At 51.8% G+C, this 17,985-nt stretch overlaps 1 protein-coding gene across 6 annotated transcripts in view; it reads left to right on the forward strand.

The window, feature by feature from the left end:
* FBXO25 (F-box protein 25) overlaps positions 1–16,835 on the forward strand; it is a 67,092-nt gene extending 50,257 nt beyond the window's left edge. For 4 of the 6 annotated variants that reach the window (XM_038573945.1, XM_038573947.1, XM_038573944.1 and 1 more), the window contains exons 6-11: positions 913–1,006; positions 1,908–2,092; positions 5,671–5,853; positions 8,682–8,825; positions 11,241–11,267; positions 11,837–16,835. In XM_038573945.1, coding sequence (XP_038429873.1) covers positions 913–1,006; positions 1,908–2,092; positions 5,671–5,853; positions 8,682–8,825; positions 11,241–11,267; positions 11,837–11,926 — 723 coding nt within the window. In that variant the 3' untranslated portion in view covers positions 11,927–16,835. The remainder of the gene's footprint in view (positions 1–912; positions 1,007–1,907; positions 2,093–5,670; positions 5,854–8,681; positions 8,826–11,240; positions 11,268–11,836) is intronic. The other 2 variants (XM_038573942.1, XM_038573943.1) reach the window with 2 other exon arrangements.
* The last annotated feature ends 1,150 nt before the right edge of the window (positions 16,836–17,985 follow it).

Consider the following 17,985-nt stretch of genomic DNA (forward strand, 5'->3'; position numbering starts at 1 on the left):
TAGAGATCACAGGATGATTTCCACCAAGATCATCATGTGATCCTCCTATATAAAATATTAGTTTTGGACTGCTGCATTCTACTTGGGTTTCTTTTCTCCTTCTAGAAACCAGCAAGGTGAACAGGAGGGAGGGTGGAGAATCCCATGTTCAGGCAGGTGTAATTACCAAAAGCAGCTGCGATTGGCAGAAATGGTCCCCATTTCTGAACAGGTGTGTTGCCACTTGGCCATGGAGGCCTGGCTCTGGGTTCCCTGAAAATCCTATTTGTGGAGGGCAGCTTTCTGGGCAGCATTGTTGGGGTGAGGAGCTTGGGAGGTCCTGTAGAACAGGTATGGGAGAGGGTATGAGCAGAGGCGTGAGTCCACTAGGGAGGTGCGTCAGGGAGTCCGTGACACCGCCACCTGGTATTTCCGATTGTCCAGGAGTGGAGCTGTGAAGTCGGACCCCATTGGGGGTGTGGGGAATTAGACCGGGGTCCTTAGGAGCACAGGAGGCATTGGTGGGGCAGGTGAGGGGCCCAAGAGGAGTGGACACTGGGAACCAGGGTAAGTGACAGAGGAGGCAGGGGTGTGACAAATGGGAAGGAGGACACAGAGAGGGTGAATGTAAGGGGGAGACAGAAGGTCCCCCAGCTGCAGATGCCATGGGAGACAGCAAAGGGAAAGGTGGATCTAAGGAACATTTAAAGACAGTGTTCAGGAGAACTCACAGAGGTATGAATCTGGAGTCTGCCCTTTGAAACCGTGTCCCACCCTCAAAAATAACTGATCGCCAAAGACTGTGACAGGCATGGGGTCTCTGGAGGGGACAAGCCAGCTCGGTGACAGGCGTGGGGTCTCTGGAGGGGACAAGCCAGCTTGGTGGCGGGTTTTTTGCTTCCACATTATGTAACGCACCTCCTCTCCTCTCAGCTCCTGCAGCTAATTGCCAAATCCCAGTTAACTTCGCTGAGTGGTGTGGCACAGAAGAATTACTTCAACATCTTGGACAAAATTGTTCAGAAGGGTAAGATGATGACCACGTGTTTGATAGCAAGTGCAGTGCGAGGAGATGGGGCTCTTCTTCATTCCTCAGTATGTATGTTGTCAACAGCAATGATGTCCAGTGATGCTGTCGTGTTGGGATGGGCTATTACCACAGGACAGTGAAGGATCCCTGGGTTTTAGAGAAGTTTCACCTCGTTGAGGTAGCTGGTCTGTCTACCTTAGCCATGTGACCCCATAACTGTGGCTGTGGCCATGGCGTAGTCACTAAGGTATCAGACGAGCCTGTGGCTTTATTCTTAATTTAAGTCCATCTTGGTCACTTACTGGCCAGTTGTAAAAAGAACTTTCAGTTTCACAGTGAGTTAATGTATGTAGGTGAATTGCTGATTACATGTGTAAGCTCGTCAGGATAAGTATAAAGGGAGACAGACACTGCCAATTTTATAGCGAAAATTGTAGATGCAGCCAGGAAATATTTAATGTTCTTTTAAATTTCATCATACTTGTGGTATCTCAAAAAAAGATGCCAGTTTGGAGTTGCAGTGAAATTAGATCATTGTTATGGTGGTAAAATACACATTTTTGAGTTTACTGTTTTAACCATTTGTAAGCACACAGTTCGGCTGCATTAAGCACATTGTCCACCTGCCACCAGAAGGTCCTGTGGTCCTGCACTGACCCCCTCCCCTTGCACCCTGGCTGCTCCTGGTGCTGGCACCTATCCAATTTCATCTTTGTTAATGGACTCCACTCTGAGCACAAGTGTGTGGGATGTGGGGTCCATCCCTTCACGACGGCTCCCTTTCCTGCACACAGTGCCCCCTGAGTTCGTGTGTATTGGGGGTTAGGACCCCGTTCCACTTCCATGGGTGCCCATGCACTCTATTCATCTGTGCTGTGTGTGTTCTTGTGCGTTCCAGTCCTCGACGACCACCAGAACCCCCGTCTCATCAAAGACCTCCTCCAGGACCTGAGTTCCACCCTCTGCATCCTCATCAGAGGGGTTGGGAAGTCTGTGCTGGTGGGAAACATCAACATCTGGATCTGCCGTCTGGAGACCATCCTCCGCTGGCAGCAGCAGCTGCAGAACCTGCAGGTCACTAAGGTACAGGGACACACTCATGCGTGAAAGGTGCTGGTGGCTTATTGGAATGTTTGTTTTCAGATGGATTTGGCCCAGAAGGCCCTTGGATAGCTTAGATTGCTTTTGGGTAGACAGTAGAGATGGTTGCTTCTGAGAGGAGAACAGGTATTGAGTTAGTGTGCTGATTTGCCTTCCAGGAAAATGAGATGTTTTGGGCTAAAACAACTGCCCGTGAGTCATGGGTGCCTTGCCCTGCCAGCAACTCCAGGGTTCATGCTTGCTCATGTCCCTGCGGTCCTTCACTGCTGTGTGTGGCTCTCCAGCAGAGTGCACTGGGGGAGAAGATGGTGCACTTGTGTAGGTCGTTCTGGTCAGGTTTATTCCAAGAGCTAGTTTCAGCAGGAGTGTTAACACCATTGACTCCAGTCAGCATCTCAGGTGGGATTTGTGCCTCTCTGGGACTCTGTAAGATAAAGAATAAACGGAACGCATTTCTCAGTGCCCAAGAGATCACCCTTCAGTCTCCAGACTGCCCTCCTAGAGGATGTACGGTGCTGGCTCACCCAGGCCTCACACAAAGCCAAATATTTTCAAAAGTGATCATGGAAAGCCTTAGTTTTCAGCTATTTACCATCTAAACCTGAGATTTACAGAAGAGGAGAGGTTCCTTAATTACGGCCTGAAGTCATGAGTACTCCGATGTTCAATGTCTGTGAGCACTATGCAGACTGAACAGAAGTAGGTCTGGACGTGGTCCTGCAGTGCCCTGAGCTGTCACACACCTCCTGTCCCCCCACGGCTGAAGGCTGTAATTGGAAGGTCTGTCTGTGACACGCACGTGGTGTGGAAGCCTCATACAAGTGGCCAGGCCACGCACCCAGGTCCCCCTCGTCCCTCATGTGGCCAGCCTGTGTGGCAGTGCCACTGCAGCTAGTGAGCTGGGGGCAGGCAGCCAGCAGGGGTCTGTGGTCAGGGTCCTGAGCAAGAGCTTGTGGCTGGGAAGCTGCAGGCGGGGCTGCTGCTGTGTATCATTTAGACAGAAGTGTGTGTTCACTATGGGCAGGAGGGCAGAGAAGCTGTGGAGTTGGGCTGGGACGCATCACAATGGGGAAGGAGCTGAGGCAGGGTCATTCCTCTTCACCTCTGCAGCTCCTGGACCAAGAAGGCGCTGGCTTCCTTTAGGGTCTTCCTTTCATTCCCACCAGCATGGAGCACGCATGGAGGGAAGGCAGCAGTGGGGACGACCCCCTGACCTGGGCCTGGCTGCACGCTCAGAGCTGGCTTTCCTGTGGCCTTATCCCCTGTGGCCCCAGCTGGAGGTGATGGTCATGCTCACTCCTCACAGTGGAGGTGTGGGCCTGTGAGCCAGTGTGGCGGCTCCAGTAGCAGCTGGAAAACCAGGGACGTAAGGCCTTGTGGGGAAGAGAGCTGTGGCCAAATTGATGGGAACCTGAGTTCGGGGTCACTGTACGTTGGGAGCCGAGCAGCCTGACTGGGATGGCAAGGGCTGTGTGTGTTCAAGGGTAAGGCCAGCCCATGTGCGTGAGGGGCCTTGGTGCATGAGTCCTGGGCACCTGAGTCAGGTGCAGCCCATGCAGACAGACCCCTGGCCACCACTGTCTGCTGGAAAGTGGTGAGAACTCCCTGAGGCAGCGATGAGCAGGAAGTGGAACAGCTCTCAGTGGCCCCTTATGCGCCAGGTCCTCTGTCCTCAGTCGCCTATGCGCTACAGTAGCGTGAAGGCCTGGCATGAGGACAGAAGAGCTTCCATGAGAATGGGGATCGCTGTGGTTGGTGTGCTAGCAAGACCTCCCGAAGCCGTGTTCCTTCACACATGGTGACATGATTACGATTACAGGGTTCCTGATGAGAAATGGCTTAGCTAGGCAGTGGGGGGCTGAGCTGAAGGCCCTGTGGCCCCCGACAGACTGTCCAGCCAGACGGCTTATGCCCCTTCACATCGAGTCATAGCTGTTCCGAAGGAAACTGCTGGCATTTCTGCTGTGCTATCTTGCTGGCGGCCACCACAGGGCTGGGTGTTGCAGCACCAGGCTCTCATGCCTTGTGCATCCAGGGTTTTTCCTACCACCTCGTGTACCCCGATGAGCCTCGTGATGTTAGCAGCAGGATGTTTATGAGCTCCTATGTGATGTGGAAGCTCCTCTTCCAAGAAGCACAAAGCAGCAAGTCTGAGTTGTTCCTGTAACAGTGTGAAGACCTGGCCAGGGAACACGCACACATGTGTGCTCTTCAGTGTGCACTCTGCTGTGCACCGGCCTGCGAGACCCTGTAACCACACATGCTCCGTGTGAGCCCCTTGTCCTTGCTCACACCATGTAGCTGATCGGGGGTGCAGGTCCATGTGCCAGTGGGATGGCAGGATCTGAAATGACACATGATCACATAGCAAGTGACATCCGGGGCACTGGGCTGTTCCATAGACTGGCAGCCAGTGCCGAGGACCACATGTCTTGGGAGTACGGCTGAGGGGCTACGTCCTCCCCACACACACAGTGCCAGGAGAGCACTTCTCTGTCAGGGCGGCCACATGGCAGCGATGAGGACACAGAGATGGCACAGCCAGTCTTTCATCACCTCATCGCACCCCACCCCAGAGATTTCTCCATGGAAGTGCACTGTATGTGGGGATGCCAGGACTGCTCATGTCCCTGCGGTCCTTCACTGCTGTGTGTGGCTCTCCAGCAGAGTGCACTGGGGGAGAAGATGGTGCACTTGTGTAGGTCGTTCTGGTCAGGTTTATTCCAAGAGCTAAAGAGAACAGAAACCAGGAAGAAGCCAGTCGTCCTCAGGGCTGACCACTGAGGGCAAGGACACTCAGCCATGTCAGAAGCGTTCAGGTGTGGCCAGGTGTGCAGGCGTCCCCGAGTCCTCAGGACGAGCAGGCTTATCTAACCTTGGCCATGCTCCATCAGAGACCTTGCCCCGTCTGTTGCTGGGAGATTTCCCTGGTGAGAGGTGGGGGGCGGGGTGTGTGCCCAGCTTGGGGCTGAGACATTGTAGTCTGCATCCTGCCCCTCTGTCCCATCCCGCCCCCTCCCATCCCTTCCCTCGCCCTCTCATTCTCTCCCTCCCCTCTCTCCCCTCCTGTCCCTCTTGTCCCCTCCCTTCCAATAGGATGATGCACAGGTCCTTTCTCAGGGACACACCTGCAGGCTTGTGGGAGGGAGGGTGCGGCTTCTCCATATGACATCAGATGCTTACAGCTGGATGGAGCCCTGGTGGTAGGTCAGTGGCTTCATCTCCTCTGTCCACAGGCCCTCCGTCTCTCTTTCTGGTCTTGGTGTCGTGTCTGACGAGTGAATCCTGCACTTGGGGGGTCTGGAGGAGCCGAGGGTACAGACTAGCTTCTGTTCCCCTCAGCCTATCCTCCAGGGTCCCCATGTGGCCAGCTGTTTCTGGATACAGGTGTGGGGCACAGGACTCATGCTGCCAAGTGTGAGGGATGGTGACACTTTGGTCATAACTCTTCGGTGGTGTCACGTCGTGAAGCACCTGTTCTCACTTGGCCACTAGGCCCTCTTGTAGCCTGATGCTCCCAGGCATCATGTGCAGTGAGATGCTGTCCACTTCCCTTCCAGCAGGTGAATGATGGCCTCACGCTCAGTGACCTCCCATTGCACATGCTCAACAACATCTTGTATAGATTCTCCGACGGCTGGGACATCGTCACGCTCGGCCAGGTGACCCCAACGCTATCCGTGCTCAGCGAGGATAGGCAGCTGTGGAAGAGACTGTGTCAGTACCACTTTGCCGAGCAGCAGGTGAGTGTGGTGGCCTCGGGGCCACAACAGAGCATCAGGTGGAGGGGGGCTGGCATGTGCCCCTCGCCCATCTCTAGTGACCACACGTGGCTCTCCCAGCCCCCCTGGCCGTGCCCCATGCCTGTAGACCCAGCTTTGGGGACTAGCTCGAAGCATGTTTGTGTGCGGCCCGCTAGGCATTCCAGGGTGCTTACTCCTCCTGCGGGGCTCTGTGAGAGTCACACGCACGTGTGGGGCATCTGCTTTGTGCAGGGCAGCAGGGCACAGGTTGAGGAGCCTGATGCAGCACATCCCGTCAGAGACAGGTTTGGGTGCAGCTGGGACAGAAGGGCAGGAGGACAGAACTGTGGATGCATGGCCCAGGGGAGGCTGTCACTCTTGGGGGAATGGGGGTGGGTGGGGGTGTCTGAGTAAACAGAGGTTGCCTTGGTACGGAGCAGAGCAAACTGTCTGTAGCCCTCAGAGTCTCGTGGATGGGGGTGCAGTGACCATACCAGGTCCTGGGGTTTTCCCAGCAGGCTTAGAAGAGCCACAGAAGAGCTGGGAGCAGAGTATGGAATCCAAGACACCATCCCCCTCCAGGAGGAGGGGGGTGGTCAGAGGAGAAGCCAGGGCACTGGGGCTGGCTGGTGCAGCAAGTCTCAGTAGCTCTCACCCTGGGGACCAGACGAGGAGGTGCGTGAGCTGTTGTGAGGTGTCCAGAGGGCAGCGGGCAGGGATCGCTCTTCAGCTGGATGAGGAAGGTGGCTCCAGCAGCTGAGTTCAGGGGTGGAAGGGGCACAGGCCCCTGAGAGCCCAGAAATGCTGCCAGGGGTCCTGAACCATCAGCTCAGCAAAAGTCCATGGGGTTTAGCTGTTGGGAGCCTGCGGGGATCCTGGAGAAAACTGAGGTAGATTTGTTGGAGTAGAAACAAGTCAGGATAAACTTGAGCTGGGAAGAAGTATTAACTTGTAACCTCTGCATAGGAGATGGTGGTGTTGAAATGTTTGGAGGGGGGGATGGGAGAAGCCAGGAGAAGGTTCTCCAGGATGGAGGAGGCAGGTCAGGCTTGCCTTGGGTGCTGGCTTTACGGTGCTGGTGGGGATGTTGGAGGATGCGGGTCTGCTGGGCTGGGATACATCTGAGTGGCTGCTCCAAGTCACGCCTCGCTGTTTTTCCAGGGTGGGAACTGGAGAAGGTCCACCGGCCATTTATGAGTCCATGCATGTCCTTAAATAACCCGGGTACCCTGCACCAGCATTTCCTGTCGATGCTTATCGTGAGCGGTCGGTGCCCACGGGTGACCCTGGCCTGCACATGCTCTGTATAAAAACAGTCTCCAAAAAGGTTGTGTGTCAGGGCTCAGTAAGGGACAGGGAGATGCTGAAGGAAGACAAGTACGTTGGGAACGACTTGACAGCAGGGTGGGAGGGAGCACACCTGCCCACAGAGTGGCCAAGGGGCATGAGGTCACACTGGGAACAGTGGCTGCCGGGCATCCCCACAGGAGCTGTGGCACGATGTGGGGCTGGCGGGGGACAGGCTGGGAAGCGAGCCCACAGATGGGAGTCTTCTCTTCACGGTACTTGAGGACAGGCACATCCTTGGAGCTGGGCCTGAAGCTGTGTTTGCTCCTTTGTCAACCTGTCCTCTTTTCTGGTTCTGTTAGAGACAGGAGCCTGTGCCTCTGCTCCATGGGAAGGGCATAACCGGCCCTCAGAGCCCACGTGAGGTGATGTAGGTGTGCAGGTGACGGTCTTTAGTTGTAAACAGGGGCCTGCTCCTCAGGGCTGCCATCAGGAGGAGCCGGGTGATGTTTGAACCCCTGGGGCCCTCCTCCCTCAACACGGCCCCAGGAGCCCCTTCGGGCTTCTCCACAGACACACAACGTGCCTCTGGCCATGGGTGCACTTCCCAAGGCTGAAATCCTTCCCGCATGTTCTGCCCTCTTCACATGGTGCCCCATCTCCTCAGGAACAAACGGCCGCCCTACATGGCCCCTCACCTGCCCCCAGCCTGGCACAGTTCCCTGGTCTGGAGAACCGTCCCTCTAAGTGCTACCATGCTGCTGGCCATCTGTCGCCCCCCGGCCATGGCCTGCAGTGCCACCCTCCGCTCCACAGCTGCTCAGCATCTGCTCTGTGCACGGACCCCATTTCCGCTGGCCATTGCCCTGCTGGTGGACGTCTGTGTTCTTTCCACCTTGTGGCTTTGGTGGATCCTACAATTGTGAGGACATACACGTTTTTGTGTGGATGTTTGTGTTCATTTCTCTTGGGTGGACAGCTAGGAGTGGAAATGCTGCAGGTGTCAGTTTGGAGGAGCTGCTATGCTGTTGCCCCTAGCAGCTGCACCACTGCACCTTGCCGGCCGCCGTGCACGTGGCTTCCGGCGTCTCCGCACCCTCACCAGTCAGGGCTCATGGTTACTGGGTTTTCTATTGCAGCTGGCCTAGCAGGCGTGCACCTCATTCTGCATCCTTGGTGATGGAGTGTGGCACCCCAGCCACCTCTGCACCAGGTCCCCTGCCCTGTTAACAGTCGGGTTGTCTCCTTCTTACAGAGATGCGAGTGTTCCTCCTGTGTTCTAGGTACAGGCTCTTAGATACCTTGCGTGTGTGACGTAATTTTACCTTACTAGAGATTGTGGGGAAGTCTAGACCAGAGTGCTCACAGCTGCCACGTGCTGTCCCACCGTGCACACGCAGTGGTTCATATGGTTAGTTCCTCACTGATTTGGTCCGTGGGCGTTTGAGTTCACAAAACTGGATGTTCCACGCACCACGTCGTGTTGTCACTGACATGTTGTGAAACCATCTGCTGGTTCTCAACGGAATTTTGTCTGTCAGTTTTGTAGACATCTGATCCTTTCAGAGAAGGGCCACGTGGAGTGGAAGCTGATGTACTTTGCCCTACAGAAGCACTACCCGCCCAGGGAGCAGTATGGGGACACCCTGCATTTCTGCCGGCACTGCAGCATCCTCTTCTGGAAGGTAACCATCTCGGACGGTTCAGTGTTGGGGAGGCAGATTCTTTGTGTCTATTTTAGGTGTCATGGTAGAAAAAAAATGGGGAATTATAATGAGAAAATGGGATTTAGGACACCAAATATTGGGGCTGGGCAATAGATTCACGGAAGTAAAACACAGCTTGTGGTTTGAGTCGGAAACATTGGGAAGCGAAGTGTGTGTTTCTGCCTCTGGTAGATGTTTGCTGGTAAGACGTGTGTCCCCAGGGGCAGTGGGGTGCCTGGCACCTGGTCCTGGGTCAGTGCTGGGTTCCTGTCAGTGGTTCTGGGCACCATGCCAGCCCTGAGCCTGAGAAAAACGGGCTGATGTGTCCCTGTGCTTTACAAACCTAATGCTCCTTAGCGGGTACCCCAGGCTTGGCGTCCAGTCCGGGGCCCTGTGCCCCTAGTGACCCTTCTGCTGGCATCTCCTTGTGACTCCCCTTCATGCCAAGCCCCTGCCACACGGAGGTGACAGCCTTTCAGAGAGACACGGGGTTTCCTTGTTTGATCAAAGCTGAACCAGAGTCTCCTGACTCACACTTGTAGTCGGAGTACCCGAGACACTGGACACCCTTCACCCTGCGACCTCCCCTTACACAGACCCGGGCTCGGTCTGTTCACGGTCGGGAGGAGAGCTCATGTCACAGTCTCCTTGACCGTGAGCACGTTTATGTTGTGAGATCACCCAGCTCGTTCGGAGGCGAGTGTGATCCGTGTGCACATCCTGCATGGGCGTCCCCCCCCCCCCCCACCCGGTGCTCCTGGGGGGATGGCCATTGACTTCCGGTCACACCATCCCTGCTTATTTTTTGCTCTACGTTTACCTGTAACTTGTTACATGGATCGCATGGCAAGCTCTAGATTGTTGGAACAGAGACGAGCACTTGAGATTTTCTCTCCTCAGAGCACATGTAGATAGAGCGTGCAGTGGTGTGGAGCGTGATTCCTGCGCTACTTCAGTGGAGGCTTACTGACTACAGGGAAGGGAAGCAGCAGCACCTCTCCTATGCCCTGTGCGCGAGTGCCATGAGGGTTTATTTCTCAGTCCCTGATATCTGTTTTAGTATGACTCTCATCTCGGAATTAAAAAGACAGTACGTGTTCCATGTTTTACAGTCGTAGTTGTTTTGTAGAACACGGTTCCTTGAGGGCAGAGCGTCGGGGAGCAGGCCTGTTCCTGACTGGGTCTGACGAGTGAGTCCTCGAGCCCATCAGTCGGGGAGTGGGGCTACTGGCCGGTGCGAGGGGGCCCGTGTCACCAGTCCCAGGGTGCAGGCCCCACCACGGGAGGGGGTGGTGTGCACATCACACACAGCAGGTGCTTGTGGACATAGAGGAGTGGGGGGTGGGCGTGTCACCTGATGGGACCAGGCTGACCCACTCAATGTGGTTCCTCCTCCGGGAGTATCACTGGCACCAATGCACACCCACCATGAGGACCTCACCGTGCTGTTGGAGTCTGTGCCCAAGTGGGATCTGGTCTGGGCCTCACAGGCCCCTGGGAAGGCACCCTTCCTCTGTGGTTCCACGGCGGCTCTGTTCCTTCTCCTGCCTGCTCTGCAGCTGGATTTCTGTCCTTCTCAACTACCTGAAACTCCAGTGGGGTGGGCTGGGGACTGGACGGAAGGAAGCCAGTTAGAGGCCAGGACTCGGGGTCAAGACTGTGTTGTGTCTCTTTGTCTTGGTGCATTTGCCACCCAAGTACGTGCAGCAGCCGGTATTGACGCTGCTGGTCTGGGGTTTCTGGTAGAATCAGGATCCGTCTCAGCAGATCCGCGATGAGCAGCAGAGCCCACGTGTTGGAGCGGGTTCCTGCACCTGCTTGAGTGCTGTGCCCACAGGTTGCACCAGTGGCCCGCCCTGGTCTCTGTAGTGAGGCCAGCTTGCAGCAGGCGGGCGGGGTCCCACTCATCCTGACCCCAGCGGGTGGCGGGCAAGGGTGGCAGAGGCAGCAGGCTGGCACAGACACAGCGTTGACAAAGCACAAATAAGCAGAAAGGAAAGTAAGGTGGAGAGTGGCTGCGTGACTCCTGGGCACGTGGCAAAGCAGATGCTGGGATGTGAGGGAGAGAATAAATGACTTTCCAAGATGTGTTAGAAATGTTTTCCGTACAAACTGTGGGGACATCAGCCTCACTTTGCGTGTGTTGTGTGAAGTTCTGAGGAGTCCGGTCAGTACTCCTCCCTGTCTCAGGGCCATCTTCAGGATGGATGGGGGGCGGGGACATGCTGTCTTCTGCGTGTGCTCACGGCCCAGCTCCATTACCAGCCGGTTTCATCCACACGTGGATCGTCATCATCACACCGGATGCTGCGAGCAGCCTGCTCTCTCTAACACTGGTTTTCCTTTCTCTCCCCTCCCTGCACTCCTCCCGGTTCTTTCTCCACGACCTCAAAGGACTGCCGCCTTGCTTTGTTGTTCAAGGTACCTCCTAGACCAGGCCTCGAGTCGCGTCCCCTGCATGCTCCCCCGCCGGCCGGGGCTCTCGGCACATGTGCAGCCTGCCTCGGGAACCACCCACCCGAGCAGCTCACGGGATGTCCCGTGGGCCAGGGCTTGAGGGGCAGGCCCGGCCTTAGGGGCGTGGTAGATGTGTCTGTGAGATTTCAGCCACGGTGCACATGTCAGCACCTCGTGGGCCGATGCAGCGTGGCCCCCAGCTCCCTCCAGCCTGTGTTCTTTGTCAGCCTTGCAGAACGCCTATTCCATTAGTCATTTCTCCTGATAAATAGGACCCTGGTTTCCAGCTGAGTGCGAGCTCCCCGGGGGCGCCCAGCTGTTGGGGCGGGCGTCCAGGGACCAGGCGGGAACCAGAGGGACAGCGCAGAAAGGGAGCTTTGGGGCCACCTGTCTGGGGACAACCCCCGTGGCTGCCTTTGTCTTTGTAACACTGCTGCTGTGTGTCCTCCATGCGTCGTCGTGGTGGGATCTGGGTGCGTCAGGACCGCCCGCTGGCAGCCGCCCTGTGGTGACACCTCTCCCTCCTCCCGCAGGACTCGGGGCACCCCTGCACCGCCGCCGACCCTGACAGCTGCTTCATGCCAGTGTCTCCACAGCACTTCATTGACCTGTTCAAGTTCTGAAGGCGCCCCGCCTGCTGCCGTCTCGCCATTGCTGCGCTGCAGCCAGTGAGCCAGGGGGACGCCAACACGGAGAACACTGCTCCCCTCCCCGTGTGGGTGTGGCAGGGCTGTGGTGTGGGGTTTTTTGAAAGGCAGTTGGGGAACCCAAGCAAAATCATTTCTACTTTCTAAAAATCCTCTTCATTTAAGTTCATTAAGGTTTGCAACATTGTGTATTTATAAATATAGTTCAGTAAGATTCTGGATTCTTAGCACCACATTCTGTGTGGGACTGACACTAACAGCTAATACTGTGCTTCTTAATGTCACATCATAGTTTCCTGATTTTGTAGTAATGAGGGGCAGGGGACGGAACAATTGATCCTTGTAAATATGGGGTGCAGAATATTTATTTTTCTTAATATGTATTTTAAGTGCATTGGTTTTGTCCAAGTGAGTCTTGTTCGGATGTGGAGTGGACCTGGGCAGCAGGTGGAGCCTTGAGCTCAGTGGTCAGGCTGTGAACGGTGCACGTGGGCTGTGGCCAACAGGTGTGGATGGCACGGCAGCCGGTGCAGCCTCCATGTCACTATCACGGACAAAGTAATAAATCCTGTTTATCTGCTCATCTGACTTCATCCATTTTGCATCTTACTGAAAAAGTAGTGTCAGTGGTTTTGATATCATTGATTTAAACCTATTTTTAAAATAATGCATGTCTATTTTAGATAATTTTGAAAATAAAGGTGTATGAGAGAATATATACAGTCACCCATCATCACTGTTCTGCCACAAAGCACTGTTCCCCTCCCATTGGTCGTGGGAGAGCAGTGTGAGCCCATCCTCCTTCAGTTTTTTTTCTAAGTGTATTGAAATGGTTTGCAGTTTTGCGTATCTGTAAATAAAAATTCTGGATTTTCACTATCACCGTCTGTGTTGAACTGGTGCCGAGGGCCAGCGAAGTGCTTCCCGCCTGATGACCACTTCCCTGTGGACGCGGCGTGGAGCCCAGGGCCTCTGTGGGGCCAGGCGGAGCTTGTCCTGATGCCTTTGGCGTCCTGTTCATCTCTTTTCCTTTTACAACCAGCCATTTTTTCAAAAGCATTTTTGAAAACGTGGGTTTTATTGGCTACTTACCCTCATGGCCAGCAGGATGCTGATCGTTAACCAGAGTAACTGATGAGCAGCCTGTCAAGAGCCTGTCTGCAGCTGCCTGTGTCCTTGAGACTGACGAGGAGTAGAACCTGATGTGCCACACAGTCTGAGGAGGAGTCCTCTCTCCTGCACTGTTATTCTAAGTGAAGGATAAGGTGTGTTACCAACTTTTTTTTTTTTTTTTTTGTTAAGTTACCTAATATATGTTCTTTGCCTGTTTTCGGTTTGTTGTATTAATTTTTTCTTAAGAGGACATTGAAGCTTGAGCTCTCATGAGCACTGCCATTGTGTCCTGGTATCTCGGCGCCGCAGGCAGCGGATGTGGCAGGACACCCTGCAGTGCACGGAAGGCCCAGGTGTGCGAGGCCCAGATGTGCGTGTGAGACTGGGCTGGGGGCGGTGGTGGCTTTTCAGCATCATGGCGGCTGTCAGGCACCTACAGACAGGGTGAGGTGCAGAATTGTCATGAAATCACACACTGGAATGGTGTTTGTGAATATGGGTCTGTTGGGGGACCTCCCAGAGGTCAGAACGGGGAGAGTCAAGGACCTTGTCTCACATGCCTTCAGCCCCTAAAAGGACCCAGCTGAGGTGTCGGGTTATCCTCAACATGGGACACTCACCCCTTTGGCCCCAATAGGCACTGCCAGCCAGGAAGTCCATCTAGACGCAGCCTCCCCTCGCCCCTTTCCAGGCACAAAAAGATGTTTCTTTCCTGGTCCATGGACACGAGGACTGAGGTGGCCTTTGTGACAGCTCACCACGTACCACAGTTGACTGCTCAGGTCTCTGTACTGAGAACCAGGTCTGCTTTAGGACAACGTTTATGGATCTGACTGCATACAACTTGTGCCATAAATACCGCCCTTAGAATCCTATACAAACACCCACATAAAATGCTTCTGTGTTTTGTGCTTGTGAGCTTGCTGGGCTCCTTGACAAACTCAATCTAGTGGTAGTTGTGTCATTTCCTCATGAGTGGTTACCAGCAGCTTGTGTGTGGCGCCCTGATTGCCCGGGCTGGAACCTGCAGTGCCGAGCTTGCAGCAGAAGCAGATGTCAGGGAAGGCTTTGTCTTTTCTCTCTGTGAGGTTGGCTGTGTGGTTTTTGTAGATGCCTTTATCTGGTCGGGGCTAAACCTTCCAGTCCTACTTTTTTGAGGATTTTTTTAAATCATGAAAGAGTATTCGATTTCATCAGGTGTTTGTTTTGTTTTGTTTTGTTTTGTTTTTGCATCTATTGAGATTGTGTGGTTTCATTCTTTATCTTGCTTCTGTGGTGAATCACATTGATTGATTGTTGTTTCTTTAAGATTTTATTTTTAAGTCATCTCCACACCCAACGTGGGGCTCAAACTCACAGCCCGGACATGAAGAGTCACACACTTTGCTGACTGAGCTAGCCCAGTGCCCCACGGTTGATTTTTGTACATTGAACCATCCTTGCATTCTGGGCTCAAGTGCCACTTTGTACAGTTGTTGGTTTTGATTTGCTATTGTCATCCTGAGGCTGTCTTTAAGGAAACATTAGTCTGCGCTTTCTGGTGCTGCCTTCATCTTGTTTTGGTGTCAGGGTGAAGACGTCTTGGCAGACTTAGATGAGCTTGCCTTGGAGGTGGTCCTTCTGCTGTTTTGGGGAAGAGTTTGTGAAGGATTGGTGTTAATTCCGATTTAAACATTTGGTAGAACTCCGCATGAGTCATGGTTACTAAGGAGTGGTCTCGTTCTTGAAAAATCCTTTCTCTTTCAGAGGCTAAGGCCACCCTAAGATAAATGGTCATGACATGGACTCTGCTGCTTGGCTCCATAACTACCAGCAGGAAGGGGTGTTGCCCTCTGAAAACCAGTCTCAAGAGGCAGAAGCTCTTGTGTTTATGAGATGTAACGTTACTTCCTTCATGAACTGTGTGCAGATGCATGCATGACCCCACCCTCCACCCTTCATTCCTACCTTGTGCAGCACTAGACGCTGCCCAGTGAAATGCCCAAGGGCTGGGCACAGGCACCAGGAAGGCCATTAGGACCTGCCTGCCCTGGGCGCCTATCCAGTCCCCACCGTCTACTGTCTCAATGGATTGGATTACCCTGGATGCAGAATATACCTGGAATCATATGATACTTGTCCTTTTGTGACCAGCTTGTTTCACTTAAAATAATGTTCTCAGGGTCCATCCATGCTGTGGCCTTCATGACTCTTTAGGGCTGAATAATGTTCTGTTGCATGGATAGACCAGGTTTTGATTTGTTCAGCTGTGGATAGACATTGCCTGGGCTTCCAGCTGTTGACTGCTATGAACTTGGGTGTGCACGTATCTCTTCAAGACTCTACTTTCACTTCTTCATTGCAATACGCATGAGCAGAATTGGTGGACCAGATGCTAATTCCATGCTAATCGAATTTTGAGGAACTAGTATACTATGTTCCACAGACACACCATTTTATATCCCACCAACAGTGCACAAGTGCTTGTTTCTCCACATTCTTGCCAACACTTATTTTCTGGAGTTGGTTGTTTTATACAGTGACCAGCCTAACAGGTGTGAAGTGGTGTCTCCTGGTGTTTGGATTTGCATCTCCTTGGTGATTAGTGGTCTGGAGCACCTTCTCACATGGCCATCTCTGTGTTGTATTTGGAGAGATGTCTATTCACATCCTCTGCCCATTTTTTAGTCAAGTTGTGTGTTTTTGTTGTTGAGTTGCGTGAGTTCTCTGTATAGTCTAGAGATTAACTCCTTATGGGTATGAGACTGGAAGATATTTTCCCCCCATTCTGAAAGTCACCTTTTCACTGTTGTGTCCTTCATGCATGCAAGTGTTAATTTGATAGAGTCCATTTCCCTTTGTCCTGTTGGTGGCTGAACTTTTTGTCTCCTATCTAAGAGATCATTGACAAATTCAAGGTCATGAAACTTTCTCCCTGTTTTTTTTTCCCAGGACTTTTACAGTTTTATTTAGCTTATATGTTTAGGTCTTTGGTCCATGGAGTTAATTTTTGTGTATGGTGTAAGTTAAGGCCCAGCTTCATTCTACGATATCTAGTTATCCCAGCACCATTTGTTGAAAACACTGTTTCCCCCACTGAATGGTGTTGGCACCTTTGTCGAAAATCATAACTGTGTATGTGATGGTTTATTTCCAGCCTCTCTGTTCTCCCATTGGTCTGTGTGTTCTTATGCTAGGACCAAACTCTCTTCATTCTTGTAGCTTCATAGTCAGTTTGGAAATGAGGATATGTGAGTCCTCCAACTTTGCTCTTTTTCAGGATTGTTTTGGCTATTTGGGGATTCCTTGAGAGTCCATGTAAATTTTAGGATTTTTTTCTATTTCTGCAAAAACCACTATGGGCTTTTGATGAGTGCATTTAATCTACAGATCACCTCGAGTGGTGTTGCCATCTTAATAATAGAAAGTCATACAGCCCATAGGCACAGGCTGTCTTTCCGTTTATCTGTGTCTACTTGCTTTAGGCCACATGCTATAGTTTTTAGTGTACAATACTTTAATCTCTGTGACTCAGTTTATTCCTACATATTTTATTCTTTGTTGCTGTTATAAATGGGATTTTCTTCATTTTCTTTTGCAATTTCTCATTGTTCACGTAAAGAAATGCAACTGTTGTTTTTATATTGAATTTTGTATCCTGCAACTTGCCTGAGCTTGTCTGTTCCATTTATGATGGTGGTTTTTGGTTTTCTTGGAATTTTTTTGGTAGAATCTTTAGGGTTTTCTACAAATAAGATCATACCATATATAAACAAATAATATGACTTCTTTACTGTTGAGATGCCTTTTCTTTTTCTTGTCTAACTGTTGTGGCAAAGACTGAGTATGATGTGTAATAGGAGTGGTGAGAGTGGACATTCAGACTGAATGAGAGTCTCATTCAGTAAGTGTAAGGTCTTTTTATCCGTTCCTTAGTAAGTGAAGGCAAATTTCTTCTATTCTGGATCAGTTATTTTTTTTTTAACCCAATGCTTTTTCTGCATCAATGGAAATGTCCATGTTCTTCCCCTCATTCTATTAATGTGTGTAATAAATTTTCGCTCGGTGGGTTTTATCCTCTCCAGTAGAGGATTGACATCTCTACTGTTATCCTAGAGCTGCCTGCTTCCTCCCACAATTCTGTCACTGTTGGCTGCAGGTATTTTTATAATTAGTTATATCCTCTTGATGGATTCTTAACTGGTTTTTATTTAAACAACATGAAGATGATGAAATTATAGGATGTCTGGGATTGACTTTTTTTTTTTAAGATTTTATTTATTTATTCATGAGCGACACACACAGAGAGGCAGAGGGAGACACAGGCAGAGAGAGAAGCAGACTCCCTGCAAGACCAATGTGGGACTCGATCCCAGGACTCCAGGATTGTGCTCTGAGCCAAAGGCAGACGCTTAACCACTGAGCCACCCATGCATCCCTGGGATTGACTCTTAACATCATTGCTCAGTCAGGAGTACCTAGATAAAACAAAATTGAATCATCACTCAGGCCAGAAGGATGGGTACACACAGGAATTTATACCAAGGGCTCAGCAAACTTGTTCTGAAATATATTGGGCTTTGTGGGCCACATGCTCCCTCTTACACTTGCTCAGTTACAACACCGTAATGCAAGCAGCCTGTCCACGAGTGAGTGTGCCGTGTTCCTGTCAAACTTTATGGACACAGAGATGTGGATTTCATATACTTCCCATGTGTCATGAGATACGAGTCTTTTAAGTTTTTTCAACATTTAAAACTGTAAAAATAATTCTTGTGGGCCATGCAAAAACATGTGGTGGCCCAAATTTGGCTAGCAGGCTATAGTTTTGCCAACTCATTACTTGTAATTTTCTTTTCTATGTTTGAGATTTTGCTTTTTAAAGTACTTACTACCTGTTTTGTTTTAAGTGCAAAAGTAATATATGTTAATTGTAAAAAATC

This window comes from Canis lupus, chromosome 25, assembly GCF_011100685.1.
Source record: "Canis lupus familiaris isolate Mischka breed German Shepherd chromosome 25, alternate assembly UU_Cfam_GSD_1.0, whole genome shotgun sequence".
Taxonomy (NCBI): domain Eukaryota; kingdom Metazoa; phylum Chordata; class Mammalia; order Carnivora; family Canidae; genus Canis; species Canis lupus.